A 15,840-nucleotide genomic window follows, 5' to 3' on the forward strand; every position below is an offset into this window, starting at 1 on the left:
CAGCCCTGCCCTCGCCACTGTCCTGCTGACTTTGCTGCTGGGCGGTGAGTGGGTCCAACTGATTCTGGGGGAATGTCCACCCACGAGGTCCAGTCCAGCGCTCTCCTGGCACAGCTGGGGAGACTGAGGCAGGACTGGGGTAGGATGGCATGCCTCGAGGGGAGGAGAAGATGAGAGAAGGGGAAGGCCTGAGTGGTTGGAGTCGGTTTCTCATCTGTAAAATGGGCAAACCCACCCCTTCCCTCCCAGGGCTGCAGAGGGGATTAACTAGAGCAAGCACTCAGAGGGGACGCTCCCATGCGTGCATGAGTGAGCGTGTCAGAGTGGCAGGCTGGAGTTTGACACCAGCCTGGGCAACATAGTGAGACCCCATCTCTTCCAAAAAAACAAAAATATATTAGCCTGGGGTGTGGTGGTGGCACCTGTAGTCCCAGCTACTTGGGAGGCTGAGGCAGGAGGATCGCTTGAGCCCAGAAATTGGAGGCTGCAGTGAGCTATGACGACGCCACTGCACTCCAGCCTGGGTGACAGAGAGAGACCCTGTCTGGAAAAAAAAAAAAAAAGTCTCTCCCCTGGCCGTCATGGGACGCCCGTTTTGCAGATGGATTGGGGGCTCAGAGAGGACTCCCGGCCCTGGGCTGCCTGGGCCCTGACCCTGCCACCCCCGCAGGTGCAGCCCAGGCCGCGGAGATCGTGGGCGGGCGGGAGGCGCAGCCCCACTCGCGGCCCTACATGGCGTCCCTGCAGGTGCGGGGCACCCGGGGCAGCCACTTCTGCGGCGGCACCTTGATCCACCCGAGCTTCCGTGCTGACCGCCGCGCACTGCCTGGAGGACATGTGAGCGCGCGTGCGCGGAGGGCAGGGGGTGGGGTGGGGGGTGGTCTCGCCGCCCCTCCCTCCAAACCGGACCTGGGGCAATGCGGGACAGGGTTGTAGGGGGACCAGGGGGGTGTCCCCTGGGGCGCAGTCGCCAAGGGAGGTCCTGTGGTGGGGCTGGAGCGACAGGGGACACCCACCAAGGAAGAAGCACCCCGACCCCGCAGCCCGGCCCACCTGGTGAACGTGGTGCTCGGAGCGCACAACGTGCAGACACCTGAGTCCACACAGCAGCAGCTCCAGGTCGCTGAGGTGTTCCGGAACAACTACAACGCGGAGAACCACCTCAACGACATTCTCCTCATCCGGGTGGGTGCTGGGGGCCCTACGGTCGGAGGGGCAGGGCCAGCCCAGATCCTGGTACCCCCTCCCCACCTCTTCATTCCTTCAGCAAACATGTATCAAGCACCTACTGTATACACAGCCTGGTCCGTGTTTTGTTAGAGACAGGGTCCCACTGTGTCACCCAGGCTGGAGTGCAGTGGCAATGTCATCACAGCTCATTGTAGCCTCCAACTCCAGGGCTCAAGTGACCCTCCCACCTCAGCCTTGGGAGTAGCTGGAACTACAGGGGTGTGCCACCACACCCTGCTAGTTTTTCTTATTTTTTGGTAAAGATGGGGTCTTGCTATGTTGTCCAGGTTGGTCTCAAATTCCTGGTTCCAGATGATCTTCCCACCTCAGCCTCGGGAGGTGCTGAGGGCGAGATGGCTCTGTGCCCCTGCTGTGCCCTGCCCCCGTCCCCGTGCAGGGTCCACAGATGCCCTCACCTCCTCAAGCCTCCATTCCCCCTCCCTGAAATGACCACCTCCCTCCTTGGTTCACTGTTCTCAGCCATCCGGCTGAATTTCACTCGGCCGTCTTATTTATGGGGTCTTCCCAGCCCCTTCCCTCCCTAAAAGACCAGCTCCTCCAGGCGCAGAGGATTTTGTCTGTGCTGTTCACTGCTGGGCCCCTGGGCATTAGAACAGGACTGGGCATACAGTTGGTGCTTGATAATTGCTTTGTACACGAATGAATGCAATAGTGACACATGTGTCCAGGGGTGTCCAGGCAGAGGGAAGGCCACCTTGAGGGCCAGTGGGGCCATTTTGAAGCAGTGGGCGGTGTGCTAGGAGGGGCAGTCAGGCAGGGGGACACAGGGTCTCATGCCCGCCATGCTCCGCCACAGCTCGACCACCCGGCCAACCTCAGCGCTGATGTCACCACAGCCCAGTTGCCCCAGCAGGGCCAGGAGCTGCCCCACGGCACCCAGTGCCTGGTCATGGGCTGGGGCCGCCTGGGCACCAGTGCCCCAACACCCAGCGCCCTGCAGGAGCTCAATGTCACAGTGGTCACCTTCCTGTGCCGGCCGGAAAACCTGTGCACACTCGTCCCCCGACGCAGCGCTGGCATCTGCTTTGTGCGTACCCCCCACCTCCGCAGGGGCTGCCCTGGGACTGGGGGCCCTTGGGGACTGTCCTATTCTGGGGAGGGTGGGCTGGGGCTTGAACCTGGCTCCTGGCTGTGCAGCAGCACTCTGTGCCTCTGTCTCCCTGCCGGGAAGGTGGACACACCCATCATGAGGGTGCAGCGGGTAGTGGGTGCCCATGTTGCACTTGGCTGCCTTTGTGGGTCCGGGGGCTCCCTGCCCCCGGGTCCCTCTCAGACCTCGGAAGGTGCAGGTGCCCTGTCTGCCCTCGTTCTGGGGTCCAGGCACCCAGCAGGAGGCCCTACAGTGACCTCAGCCCCTCCCCCATTCACATGGCTTAAAATTCCAGGCCGGAAGCATTTACTTGTGGATAGTTTTGGGCCAGCCCCAGCCCCCTGTGGCCGGCCTGGGTGGCTGAGCACTACCCCCACCTCCCAGGGAGACTCCGGTGGCCCCTTGGTCTGCAACGACACCCTCCAGGGCGTGGACTCCTTCGTGATCGGGGGATGTGCCAGCCGCCGATTTCCCAACTTCTTTGCGCGTGTGGCGCTCTACGTGGACTGGATCCACTCCGTGCTGCGTGGCACAGGGGGCGAGGGCAGTCCCGGAGCCGCCCCCTGCCACAGACCCCGTCCCAGGCACTGAGCCCAGGCGACAGGCCCTAAAGGAGGAACTTCAGGCAGAGGCAGATCTTCACACCTCGCCCTATGGAGACGCCAATAAAAGTTGAAACTCCCCCCCGCTCGGCTCCTTCTGTCCTTCCCAGGTGGGGAGGGGTGGGGACAGCTGCCCAGTGGCCCCCCATGTCTGAGTCCCGGAGCCCCAAACTCCAGGTGGGGGTGGGTCTCCCTCCTGGGTGCCCACAGATGTGCTTCTGCCCAGCTCTACCAGTGTGGCCCCCGGGCAAGTTGCCACTCATCTCTGTGCCTCAGTTTCCTCATCTGGAAAATGCAATCAGCCCAGACATTCCCTAGCACTGTCCCAGGGCTCCACCCTGACCGTCCCGGCTCCAGCTCTGTCTCTCCCTGCTGGGGGGCTCCTTGAAGACCAGGCTGTTGTAACACTGGGTGGGCAGGACAGGGCTGGGGAAGCACCTGGGGCCTGTGGGGCTCCTGGTCCAGCCGGGGGTAGGTGGGAGGGCTGCCGCGGGGCTTCCTGGAGGAGGTGGTGATTCTCGAGCTGAATACCAAAATGTGAATCAGGGCTGCCAGGTCACAGCGACTGCAGCGGCCTGAGTTGGAGTGAGCTTGGGGTGTGAGGAGCAGCAGGACAGGCAGCAAGGGTGGGTGGATCAAGGGGGTGGGGAGGAAAGGCAGTGGGGGGGACACCGGAGCATGCAGGGCCACTGCCGCCACCTCAATGAAATGAGCGTGGACTCTGTTTCTCAGGGGAAGGGTAGGCAGTGGAGAAGTCCCCCCTGATGGCAGCCTGAGAAATGAACTAAGGTGGGCCCAGAGCGGAGGTCTGAGGAAAGAGGCAGGGGTCACAGGCCAGCGGTGGGGAAGTGGGAGTGACCACAAGAACGAGGCGCCAACTTGCTCCAGGACTCACCAGGAGTTGGAAGGCAGCTCCTTTCTTATTGATTTACTCTGCCGCCACCTGGTGGTAGCATACCAATGCAAGCAGGCAGAACACACAGGCCTGTCCCCCTTTCAATTCTTTCAAACCTCAACCGACCCCCCCACCCCCAGCAGAGGTGTCTTACCTATAGCAGCAGCGAAAGGAGCAGACCTGTGCAGAGGTGTGGCTGAATCTTGGGAAATGTATGCCTCTCAGTGTCTGGAGATGCCAGGAATGCCATAGCGGTTTCTATAAAAGACCCAGAGGGACCTTTTGGTGCCCGGCATAGGGGGGTAAATAAGGTTTGTGAGGGGGGATGTTGGAGCGAGCCCATTGATTGCAACAGGAAGACCCACAGCAAATCCAGTTTTCTATGGGCAGGAGCCCATGAGCATGTAAAAGGTCATTCGGAGCAAAGTTCTGGAAGGAAGTGCCCTGGGAGAGAGAGTCAAGTTTATTTTCTTACCGTGACGTAACTTAGATCAAGTAGAGCTCACAACTCTTAATTATAAGCTCAGTGACTCTATTTTTTAAATTGACACATGAGGAACAGTGTGACATTTCAATACATGTCTACAATGTATAATGATCAAGTCAGGGTAATTAGAATATCCATCACCCCAAACATTTATCATTCCTGATATTGGAAACTCAATGACTCTTTACATATGGATAGCCCCCCCCCACTCCGATCTTAGAACTTCCCCAGCCTCGCAGAAGCCGCTGTACACCCCTCACAGCCTATGCTACTCTTGTGGCTAACAAATCCTACCTTTCTTGAGATATTAGTTAGTGGTGCACAAACCCTCAAAGACAGCACTATCTTATCCAAGAACTTTACAAATGTTAACTCATTTAATCTTTGAGACAATTCCAGGAGATGGAGCCTATTATTCTATCTTCCGTTTTATGGAGAAGGAAACAGAGTCACAGAGAGGTTCATTTAGGGATCTGAAGTTACACAGTGGTCAAGTGGCCACACCAGAACCAGGATATGAACCCAGAGTCCACACAGTATGTGTGAACAGAGCATGCAGGTGGTATTCAGTAAGTGCAGCTGCAGTTAAGTCTAGTCTCCCTGCCGGGGGCCAAACCCCCATAAAAACATGATCTCCTCCACTCTCCCCCTCCCCCTGGACTTGAAACAGGGTTGTGTATACAGCAGTTGCTAACTAAGTACTCTATGGTGATTTTAAGGCAGCAGGGTGGAGACCCTGCCAGAAAGGGAAGGCAGCAAGACCAGTTAGTGTGTGTCTGACCAAGCTAGGGATGAAGGGCGGACACAGATTGAGCGTCTGCTGGGTGCCAGGCTCTGGGAGAGAAGGGCTATTGTCCCCACTGCAGAGAGATGGGGGTTCGCCTGTCTGCGGTCACACATCGGGACCCCCAAGGACAATCTGTACTCCAGCCCTGACCCAGGCTCCAGGTGCCCCTGCACACCCCCGCCCCACTGTTCCAGGAGCCTGGTCCGTTGGGTCCCTCCCCCTCCCCTCCTCCTGGGGCCTGGAAGACGTTGTTTCTTGCGACAGCCTCAGCCAGGCAGTTGCAGCTCCAGTGTCCTTGGGGACTCAGGAAGGGGAACCAAGGAGCAGGGCTGTGGAGGTGGGGGGCTGGGCCCCAAGAACCCCATCCCCATGGTCGGGTCTCCAGGTCTCCACCAGTCCCCCAGGTAGAAGCTCTCGGGCTTGGGTGGAGATGCAGGGTCCACCTCCAGGCCTGGGCAGGGGCCCCTTTTCCAGCACCCCGCCAGGGCCACCAGCCAGGGCACTGCCTCAGGCGGGCAGGGGAGGCCAGTGGCATCTTTCTCAGGACCTCAGCTGGTGTCTGGAGACTGACTGTGGCCCTGGGTGGGAGTGAGTTCCTCATTGTGAGCAGCATCCAAAGGGAGATGGGCAGCAAGGCTGGAGCCAGAGTCAGCTGCAAATCCCAGGGACCTGGGTTAAAATCACAGCTCATGGGGAAGGCCCTTGATGTGCCTCTGTTTCCTCATCCCGAACGGGGAGCCGGCAGTCCTCTGGCATGGCACCCCTCTGATGTGTCAGGGCAGTGCTGGGTGCAACGTGAACTCTCCACACAGTTGTGTGTTGCCATTATCGTAGTGCCCTGGGTAAACTGAGGCATGTAGGGCCTGGGGGGACCCGGTCAAGGTCCCTTAGGTCTAGATTTGCTGAGTTTAGAAAAGTGTGGGCTGCCCAGTTAAACCTACGTGTTAGAGAAACAATGACTAGTTTCATACGTGAGTTTATCCCATGCAATATTTGGGACATGCTAAAACTATGTTGTTTCTCTGACGTTCACATTTAATTGTGTGTCCTGACTCGTGTCTGTTGGCCCCGCTGGAGCCACCCCTATCCTCATGCACAGCCCTCCCCCATCTCAGCACCCCCTTGTGCCCTGGGGAGGAAGTGGGGGCGCTGGCTGGCCGTGGGGCAACCGCAACGGCCTCCCTGCACCATGCTATAAGAGAGGCCGGGTGGGCACGGCGGGGCAGAGACCCTGGAGCCCGGCCCACCATGACCCTCAGTCGCTGCCGACCCTCCAGCCTTGCCATGGTCACCTCTGTCCTGCTGGCCTTGCTGCTAGGTGGTGAGTGGGACCACGTGTCCCTTCTCCCGCTTGTCCACCTGTCCCCAGGTGTCTGTTCCCACCTCCCCATTGTGTGCTCCACCAGGGCTGCCCCCTCATCCTATGGGGAGGCCACAGCTGGGACAAGGAGACCAGAAGAGGAGACTGAGGTTCCAAGTGAGGAAGCCACTACCAGGAGCTCAGAGCCAGGATTTATAAACCTGGGGACACTGGGCATCCTGTGGGGGCTCAGCAGCCTGGTTCAAGCCCAGATACGACTGTGCCCTGGTGGGGGAACCATGCACAGGCCCCTTCACTTCTCTTTGCCTCAGTTTCCTCATCTGGGCAACAGGCAGGAGCATGAACAGCCCTGGCCCCGGCATGCACTCCCGGTGGGGATTCAGGGGACTTCCTTGCAGGCACTCAGGCCCCCCACCCCTGCGTGTCCCCAGGCCCCGCGCTGGCCTCCAAGATCGTGGGGGGACGGCCAGCCAGGCCCCACTCGCGGCCGTTCATGGTGTCCCTGCAGCGGCGCGGAGGCCACTTCTGCGGTGCCACCTTGATCGCTCCCAACTTTGTCATGTCTGCGGCGCACTGCGTGAACGGCATGTGAGTGGTGGCGCATGCGCATGTCCTTCTCCCATCCTTGGTTTCCGAGACAGTGAGGTGCAGGGGAGGGGGGTGGGGGAGGCTCCTCCTGGGCCCCAGGCCCTCAAGGCCCCCGGGTCACCTCCTCCCCGTTGCTCCTCGCCCCTAGGAACTTCCAGTTGGTGCAGGTGGTGTTGGGCGCGCACAACCTGCGGCGCCGGGAGCCCTCCTGGCAGACGTTCAGCGTCCGGAGGGTCTTTGAAAACGGCTTCGACCCTGTAAACTTGCGCAATGACATCGTGATCCTTCAGGTGCCAGCGGGTGGGCAGGGCAGGGACGCAGTGCAAGTGCAGGTGTAAGATGGGGACAAGCCCCCAGAGGGCTGCGGAGAGACCGAGTGAGGCAGCCTCGGAAGCTGGGAGCAATTATCAATCAACAACCCCGTGGCTGGTATTATTTGTGGCCCTTGGGTCAGGGCCCTGTGGCCCAAGGCAGGGACAGCCCTCGTCTCTGGGGAGTGGCAGGAGACTCAAGGGAAAAACTGCTCCTGTTCCACCCGCTCCACTTGCCAAGTCACGGGTCTCCTCTGGAAAGGTTTATAAAGAGAGTTTAATCATCATTCGTGTTGCCCGTAGTGTTTCTCATTAAGCACCTGCTGTTTATTGCACTCAAGCCACATCCAGGGACAGCCTCCAGCAATGCCCTGAGCTGCTACAGCTGCTCCCACTTTACCAGTGGGGAAACTGAGGCTCAGGGTGTAGGCGGAGCAGCCTGCAGGGGGTGGGGTTTGCTCCCAAAGATCCCAGAACCATGGTGGAGGCTGAGATGGGGAAACTGAGGCTCAGAGGGGGGAGGGCCGCCACCCACCACCCCACGTGACACTCTAGTGCTCTGGCCCACTTGCCACAGCTCAACGGGTCAGCCACCATCAACGCCAACGTGCAGGTGGCCAGGCTGCCGGCCCAGGACCGCGGCGTGGGCAGCGGGACTCAGTGCCTGGCCATGGGCTGGGGCCGGGTGGGCACGAACGGGCCACTGCCCAGCATCCTGCAGGAGCTCAACGTGACAGTGGTGACCGCCCTCTGCAACAACCGCGCCAACGTGTGCACGCTCGTGAGGCGCCAGCAGGCCGGCATCTGCTATGTACGTACCCTGAACTTCCACGAGCTTCCCACCTTGCCCCTGGACCCAGGAAGAACTTCCCAACCCTGAAGGGCGGTGGGTGGGCAGGAAGCCTTGCAGTCCCGCCTCCCAACCCTGTCTGCCTCTGCAGGGAGACTCCGGCGGCCCCCTGGTCTGCAACGGAGTGGTGCAGGGGATCGACTCCTACATCCGGGGAGGCTGCGGCTCTGGGTTCTACCCAGACGCCTTTGCCCCAGTGGCACAGTTTGCAAACTGGATCAACTCCATCATCCGCCGCTCCGGGGACCATCCCCTTCCCCACCCCAGGGACCCTGCTAGCAGGACTCACTAAGAAGGGCTGCCTTGGTCGCCCCACTTCAGCTGCCCACGGCTGCATTCTCCAGTGCCTGGCACAATAAAAATGTTTTGTAGGATGTGTCTGGTGTTCATTGTCTATGCAATCAAGTGTTGAAAATGGTCAGTAGAATGTCTTCGGCATTTCTCGAGTACGCTGCCACCAGGTGGCAGCAAGTCAGGTCATTGGGGCAAGAAGTGTATCCCTTCTCCCCATTCTACAAGAGGACGCCAGAGGCCACGTCTGGTTTCCGTCCTATAAAACCCACTTGCAGGCATGGGCAAGCATCCCACCCTCTCTTCAGCCCTTGGGGCAGGTCTCATCAGTGTCCCCATTTGTAGATGGGGACCCAGAGGTGCAGAGAGGTGTAAAGCCATGGCCAAGAGCCGGGTTTGGGGTTTCCCAGGCCTGGGTTCAAGCCCTGGCTCTGGGACTCTGGGCAGTCGGTTGTCACTCTGAGCCTGTTTTCTTGTGGGGAGGACGAGTTGCCACTAGGGCAGGTGACGTAGACGAGCCCTTCTTCCACCTCCCCAGCCTGTTTCCTCTGGGGCCACAGTGGAGACAGGGGGCAGACGCGGCCCCAGGCTCGCAGTCAGCAGCCAAAGGAATGTCCCCTCAATCCCCACAAGTTCAGACAAGACTTCCCTCTCTGCTCCCTGGCCCCAAAACCTGTCCCGCTGGAACTCACCAACCCGGGTCCCACCCAGGGGCCTTTGCCTATGCTGTTCCCTGTGTCTGGCCTGCCTTTCCTGTAGACTTAGCCCCCTTCATCACATCTCCCCGCAAGTGCCAGCTGTTCAGAGGTGACCCTCTGCCCCAGGCTGCCTCTTCCACTTAGTAACACAGCCCCAGGGCTTTCCACGTCAACACAGCATCTGGGGAAGTTCGGGGTTGTTTATCGGACTGTCCCATCTTGCTGGCCTCTTGGGTCGTTTCCACATTTTGTTGCAATTTCAAACATTCTTAGTTAAATAATCTGGCCTCCAAAACCTAACAGGCTTTTGTTCAGAGTTTCTGGTTTTAATAAGGAAACATGAGGATCTTATAAATCACATTTGTTATGCTATTTTCTGTTCTTCTCTGTAGGTATGAAATAGTCCACAGTGAAGAGAAAAGAAGCAGGAGGCGGTCACTGTGCACTGTCCCTGCTGGGGACGTCTGAGGTCCTCCGCACATGGCACTCCATCCTTCTGGTCCCAGCACCTCCATCCCACGGGTTCATGAGATGTGGACCCACCATCCTCACCTCACGGAGGGCCACGTGACCCAGGTTCTGTGAGTCAGAACCTGCCCACAGTGGTTCGTTTGGGAGAGAGCATGTGATCCATGTTGGCCAATCAGTGGCAACCCCGAAATTTTGACTGGAGTGATGGGGAATTTTAGGAGGGGCCAACTGAGCCACCAGGGTGAGTCTGGGGTCCCTGGGGCCACAACAGGGGAGCCTGGTGAGGACAGAAGCCATCACGGAGGAAAAGAGAAACCAGAGGCAGACACCTAATATTGTCCAGGCGCCTGGATCAAGCCACACCTGAAGGCAGTGCCCTGAACTTTCCATATACTTTTCCCCACTGATGGCTCCACCCAGTTTGACTTCATTTTTCTGTCACTTGTATCCAACTGTCTTTCCAGCTGCCTCTACACAACATCTTTCCAACATTCTGCTTGTTGGGGTGTCAGGCCCCAGAGGCTGCAGGGACAGATAAGGGTGTCACGTAACCTTCCACCCACCCCCAAGGGACCTTCTCTCCTAGTTGGAGGAGGAAGAATAGAAAGGAGGCATACTAGAAAGATGAGGAAGCGGTTGTTTACACACTGTGGCCTCCAGCTGCTATTGTGAAACTTCAGGCTGGAAGGACATTCTGAGGGGGGGGGGAAGAGACTGGGAGAGGGGGTTGGGGAGGTCCAACCCAAGGGGCTGCCCCCCAGCAGGGTCAGCATGGGACCAGACCCCCAGAGGCAGGAGGGACCCCCGTGGCCTGTCTACCGGTGCAAGTCTGGCAGGAGATAACCTGCCCCCGGGGAGGGTGGAAGTTGGGCCATAGTTCCCCTTTGCCCAGCTGGGCCACTGCCCACCCGGCAGATAGGGCCCGTGGGAGCCACCCACCCCCTCCACTCTCATAAAAGCACTCCCGGGGCCCCGCCTGGGTCAGTGTCAAGGCCACAGCGGCTTCATGATGCACAGCTCAGCACTCCTGGCGGCTCTGGTCCTCCTAGGGGCAGCCCTGTGTGGTGAGTGGGCCTGGGGCTAGGGCAGCGGCCTTTAGGGGAGTCAGCCAGGTGCGCCCTTGGTCAGCCAGGACCGTCCTCCAGCCCTCCAGGTGGGCAGACAGCAGGGGGTGGGGGGTAGAGTCTCCATGAATGGAAAGCTCTCAAAGTCCAGGAATTCTTGAAAAATTGGATCTGAAATCTGAGCTTTCTCCACCGTGAGAATCTGAAATTCTACAAAGACGGGCCACCGTTGGGGCCAACGAGGCTGGCCTGAGTATGTGGTTTGGACAGCCCCATTTTCCCTGTGTTTAGTTTGAAGTGTTGGTCCCCGGGGTGTAGGGCTGGTATCTGCCCCCAGTGCCCCCTCCCTGTGGGTTCTCTCCCCCGGGGCCGTGGGGGAGGCATCTGTGTTTGGGACTCTGGCCCGGATGCAGACATGGAATGTGGGGTCTGAGAGGGGCTGGGGTGGCCTGGGGCTTGGAGGGGGCCTCCAATGGCCGGCCTGCCCACCCCTCAGTCCTCATGCCCTCCTGTCCCCCCACAGCGGCTCAGCCCCGCGGTCGGATCCTGGGGGGCCGCGAGGCCGAGGCCCACGCACGGCCCTACATGGCCTCGGTGCAGGTGAACGGCCAGCACCGGTGCGGCGGCGTCCTGCTGGCCGAGCAGTGGGTGCTGAGCGCTGCGCACTGCCTGGAGGACACGTGAGTGCCTGCAACACGGAGCACACGGTGGGGGACAGGGGTGGGGAATCAATTCCCACTTACTGTGGAGCCCGCCCTGTCCCCAGGGCCGACGGGAAGGTGCAGGTGCTCCTGGGCGCGCACTCCCTGTCGCAGCCTGAGACCTCCAAGCGCCTGTATGACGTGCGCCGCGCAGTGCCCCACCCGGACAGCCAGCCGGACACCATCGACCACGACCTCCTCCTGCTGCAGGTGGGCGGAGTGCAGCCGCAGTTCCTGCTGCATTGGGGACCCCCACGTGTACTCCCCCACCCCGAGTCTAGCCGCAGTCTCTCCTGCTGCACTGGAGAACCTCGTGCCCACCCTGATGCCCACCTCCCCGCACCCCCGACCCACCAAGCCTAGCGGCGGTCTCTCCTGCTTGGCACCCCATGCGCCCCAACTCTGACGTCCGCCTCCGTCCATCTCCCAGCTGTCTGAGAAGGCCATGATGGGGCCTGCCGTGCGCCCCCTGCCCTGGCAGCGCGTGGACCGCGACGTGGCACCGGGCACACTCTGCGACGTGGCCGGCTGGGGCGTGGTCAGTCACGCGGGCCGCCGGCCAGACCGCCTGCAGCACCTGCTCTTGCCGGTGCTTGACCGCGCCACCTGCAACCTGCGCACGTACCATGACGGCACCATCACGGAGCGCATGATGTGCGCGGAGAGCAACCGCCGCGACAGCTGCAAGGTGCGCGGGGGCGGGCCCTGGATGGGGCGGGGCCTGTGGAGAGGGTGGGGCCCGTGGAAGAGGTGGGGCTGATACGCAACCCGGGGTTATGTGGGGCGGGGCTGGGAGGAGAGGCGGGTCTTGGGCAGGGGTGAGGTCTGGGGCAGGGTGAGGCTTGTAGAGTGGCCAGGGCACTTGGGACAAGCTCAGGGTAGGGGCTGAGAGGAGGGGTGGTAGCTGAGATGGGTTGGGGCAGTTAGGAGAGGTAGGATCTGGGCCGCCTGGAGAGGGCAGGGATGAGGAGTGAGGCCTAAGATTGAAGGGGGCCTGGGGTGGGGTGGGGTCGGGGACGAACATGGTGAGACTGGGAACAGGTCGGCCCGAGGGGGCGGGGCCAAGAGCTGGGGGCGGGTTTAGAGGGAGGGGCGGGGCTTGCTGAGTGGGGCCTGTCGTGATGGGCGTGGACTGGGGAAATTGATCAGCGAGGAACCAGATTGGGGCCGGAGGAAAGAGCGAGAATTGCCAGCTGGAGCTGGAGCTTGGGCTGGACCCGCCCTCCCGGCCTGTCCCGCAGGGAGACTCCGGGGGCCCGCTGGTGTGCCAGGGCCTGCTCGAGGGCGTGGTCACCTCTGGCTCGCGAGTCTGCGGCAACCGCAGGAAGCCTGGGATCTACACGCGTGTGGCGAGCTACACGGCCTGGATCGACGGTGTCTTGGCCCAGGGCGAGGCGGCCTGAGGAGGGGGTCCAGAGTGTCCGCGGTCACCTTGGGGGGCCCGAGCAATAAAGTCATTCACTCCTGCATCAAGTCGGTTATTATTGAGCACGTACTGCAAGCAGGACCGCGAGGGAGGTGAACCGGGCTGGGGGGAGGTGAGAAGCCAGGAACAAAAGCGCGGGAACTGGTGACACAGTGCTGGCAGGTGAGCTGCCAGAGCGCACCTTGCGAAGGGACCTCCGGGCCAGAAGCTCGGGGGGCGGAGCGGCCGGTGTCGATTCGAGACTCGGCCACAAGGAGGAGCCCGTACTCTTCCCTGGAAGTCGGGGAAGGGGGCGTGGAGGGGTGTCCCATTTAATGTCCAGCTTTCCCTTTGCTTCCCAAGTGGAACGTGATGGCCCACTGGGTGCAAAACTCTGCTCTGGGCTAAGATTTAGGTACACAGAGACCCTGTGAAGTTGTGTTCTTATGACCTGCGTCCCAGACGAGGAAATCGAGGCTGGGAGGGGCTGGGTGATTCTCCTGGGATCATGAAAAAGCTCTGGGACACAGCCTGGATCCTAAGCCAGAGCAGCAGTGGCTGCGTTCAGAAACCACCCCCAGGTGCTGCCAGGTTCACTCGATGAGGAAGGTTTGTGACTGCCCAGAGCAGCTGCACCTGCTGAGGGGCCTGAGTGACTCACTGCCCTTTCTGAGCACCAAGAGGAAGGTGACGAGAGTAGGGGGGGCAGAACCCAGACCCTGAGGCCCTGTGCCTGTGCCCTTTCTCCTACCTGGGGGAAGGGCCATGGGGCCCAGCACCTACTAGGTGCCTGGTGTCAGCCTGGCCCACGAATGGGTTCATGACCTCCCTTTTGTTGAAAAAGAGACTGAGGGTCTGAGAGGTGAAATGGGGAGATGGAAATTGGAACCTGTGCCTGGGTTTCGTTTTCTTACTATGGAGTGTTCACCTTGGAATCACATTCACACACAAGCATTTGTTGAACACACACTGTGTGCCGGGCGCTGGGCTGTGCACAGCACGTGCAGCCTGGACCTAGCGCGGCTCACAGGAACTCAGTGAATGTCCCATCATGTGGAACGCAATTCATTTAGCCGTCGATGGCCGGCATGAGTTGTCCTCAGTGTTCATGAATTTCGTGTGTAATTTTTACAGTCTTAGGACATTTAAATTGGAGGGGAAATGAATGGTAATTCAGTCATTAAAGATTCATTCATTCCACAAGTATTTCCTGAAACGATGATGACGCCAGAGAGTGGCTTCAAAATGACCCCACTGGGAGGGGGGCAGGAAGGATCACCAGATTTAGCAAGTGAGTATGTGCAGTTAAACAGGATTTGCAAATAAGCAACAAATGCTTCTTCTCAGTATATCCCACGTGGTATGTGGAACATACTTACACGAGAGCAGGGCGCGATGAGTGGGGCGGGGGCCAGGGGCAAGGAGGGAGAAGGGAGATCCAGCCTGGGGAAGGCAGGGAGGGGTCTGTGGGTCTGTCCTACAGAAAGGGCTGGGGGGTCCCAGGCAGGGGCACAGTCTGGGCAAAGGGCTGGCAGGAGACGTTTAAATACTATTTGCCTTTTAGCTCTCAGAGTGGGGAGGGCTTCTGCGCTCAAACTCAGGAGCCACTTTGGCGCCCTTTGACCTGGCATGGCCATCTCGTGAGTCTCCCACAGGTACAATGGTTCTCAGGTGCGAATAAGCGGGCCGGAGAGTGGAACAGCCACACTGCCCAACACTGGGGCCCAGGGCAGTGGGTGGGGCGTGGGGTTTGTGTCCCAGTGGGAGACCTGGCCCATCAGGCTCCAACACTCCCCGGGCATTGTTACCCCATCCTGGGGTCAGTGGGGGCCGCTGAAGGTTCCGGAGGAGATGGTTTAGAAGGTGGTGCTGTTGTTGATCCCAGAGGTGGGAACTGTGAGGCTATGAGGACAGGACGTTGTGGGGCCCCGATGTGGGGACAATGGCCCACAGCCTCCTCTTGGCCTTCAAGGAATATTCTAGCAGGTGACTCCGGCGGGTGTCCCACTCCCACTCTGCCCCCAAGAGCCAGGTGCTCCCGGACAGAGCTTGTGACAGCAATGGCATGGTCTGCCATCCATGGCATGGATGCCCCTTGGGTTCATGCTCGGCCTGTGGTCAGGAGCCAGACTGGCAGCGGGGGCTTGTCCAGGCCTCAGCTGAGGACCCTACTGTGCAGGACTCTGACCTGCCCACTCCCCAGAACTGCCCATGAACCAACGTTCCCCCATTTTGAGTTAGAATGGATGGTTTGCACAGCCATGTCATCATTTATGGGTCTGCTACAAGCCCACTGGAGACACCTCATGCGGCTCCATCCAGGAGGCAGTGACGGCCTGGCCTGGTCACCCCACCTAGGCTGTGCCAAAATGCAGGGTCTGCCATTTCTGTAGGTGGCAGTAGGCGGCCAGCTGGGAGGAGGCCAGACCTCACCAGCCAAAGGCCCAGCAGCCCCAAGTCCCTGCAGGAAACTGAAACTATGGGGACTCGGACGACACCTAAGTCTGCAGCCACAGGCAGGTGGGCCCCTCGGCCCAGGTAATGGGGCTCCTGAGCTCCTGCCGTGCACAGCCAGTGCAAGACACAAGACTCGTGTGCAGCCGCACTTCCCTCCGCGGGGCGCCTGCCCTGCCTGCCCTCCCCTGAGCCCTGCACAATGAAAATGAGAACCAATTATCACTTAACAGGCAGGCACTGCGTCTGACCACAGCCTTTCCGCCTCGGAGGCCAGCGGGGAGTGGAACATAATCGGCAGAAGTGCTTGCTGGCAGCAGAAGGCAGGACCCCTGGGGGACAGGGCAGAGCTGGCCAGAAACCCAGGGCTGGGGGCTGAGGGCCCAGGGAGGGGGGAGGGGCTGCAGCGGCAGCAGACGTGGCAGAGGCACCAGAGACATGCACTGGACAAGGCCTCCCACCCGCGCGACCGCTGTGTCCTATCACCTTGACTCACTGCAGGCACCCCTTGGCCCAGCACACACTAGGCACCCCATAAATGTTGAGCAGCTTGAAGACAGAGCAAGAGAACGAC

The 15,840-nt window shown here is 60.2% G+C and overlaps 3 protein-coding genes across 3 annotated transcripts; all 3 read left to right on the plus strand.

Moving 5' to 3' along the window:
* Positions 1–3,017, plus strand: PRTN3 (proteinase 3). The gene is given in 6 exon segments (XM_045542553.1): positions 1–44; positions 671–804; positions 806–837; positions 1,044–1,185; positions 2,048–2,278; positions 2,726–3,017. Coding segments are annotated over 5 exon segments (684 nt in total). The 5' UTR covers positions 1–44; positions 671–732; the 3' UTR covers positions 2,933–3,017.
* Positions 3,018–6,341: 3,324 nt separating this feature from the next.
* ELANE (elastase, neutrophil expressed) lies at positions 6,342–8,556 on the plus strand. The gene is made up of 5 exons (XM_045542538.1): positions 6,342–6,433; positions 6,865–7,021; positions 7,170–7,311; positions 7,910–8,143; positions 8,274–8,556. Exons 1-5 carry the CDS (start codon positions 6,361–6,363, stop codon positions 8,472–8,474), a joined length of 807 nt encoding a protein of 268 aa, XP_045398494.1. The 5' UTR covers positions 6,342–6,360; the 3' UTR covers positions 8,475–8,556.
* Positions 8,557–10,496: 1,940 nt separating this feature from the next.
* On the plus strand, positions 10,497–12,876 carry CFD (complement factor D). Its single transcript, XM_045543422.1, has 5 exons — positions 10,497–10,706; positions 11,230–11,386; positions 11,473–11,617; positions 11,838–12,095; positions 12,649–12,876. The coding sequence occupies exons 1-5, from the start codon at positions 10,649–10,651 to the stop codon at positions 12,808–12,810; spliced, it is 780 nt and encodes a 259-aa protein (XP_045399378.1). The 5' UTR covers positions 10,497–10,648; the 3' UTR covers positions 12,811–12,876.
* Positions 12,877–15,840: the final 2,964 nt, after the last annotated feature.

This window comes from Lemur catta, chromosome 1 (genome assembly GCF_020740605.2).
Source record: "Lemur catta isolate mLemCat1 chromosome 1, mLemCat1.pri, whole genome shotgun sequence".
In the NCBI taxonomy this organism is placed as follows: domain Eukaryota; kingdom Metazoa; phylum Chordata; class Mammalia; order Primates; family Lemuridae; genus Lemur; species Lemur catta.

What these genes read in the sequence shown, in the direction of transcription:
- ELANE (XM_045542538.1), top strand. Translation starts at nt 6,361, where the DNA reads ATGACCCTCAGTCGCTGCCGACCCTCCAGCCTTGCCATGGTCACCTCT. An exon ending in GCTGGCCTTGCTGCTAGGTG is followed by an intron (nt 6,434 to 6,864) that starts GTGAGTGGGACC and finishes GCGTGTCCCCAG; the next exon opens with GCCCCGCGCTGGCCTCCAAG. An exon ending in GCGCACTGCGTGAACGGCAT is followed by an intron (nt 7,022 to 7,169) that starts GTGAGTGGTGGC and finishes CCTCGCCCCTAG; the next exon opens with GAACTTCCAGTTGGTGCAGG.
- CFD (XM_045543422.1), top strand. Translation starts at nt 10,649, where the DNA reads ATGATGCACAGCTCAGCACTCCTGGCGGCTCTGGTCCTCCTAGGGGCA. An exon ending in CCTAGGGGCAGCCCTGTGTG is followed by an intron (nt 10,707 to 11,229) that starts GTGAGTGGGCCT and finishes GTCCCCCCACAG; the next exon opens with CGGCTCAGCCCCGCGGTCGG. An exon ending in ACGACCTCCTCCTGCTGCAG is followed by an intron (nt 11,618 to 11,837) that starts GTGGGCGGAGTG and finishes TCCATCTCCCAG; the next exon opens with CTGTCTGAGAAGGCCATGAT.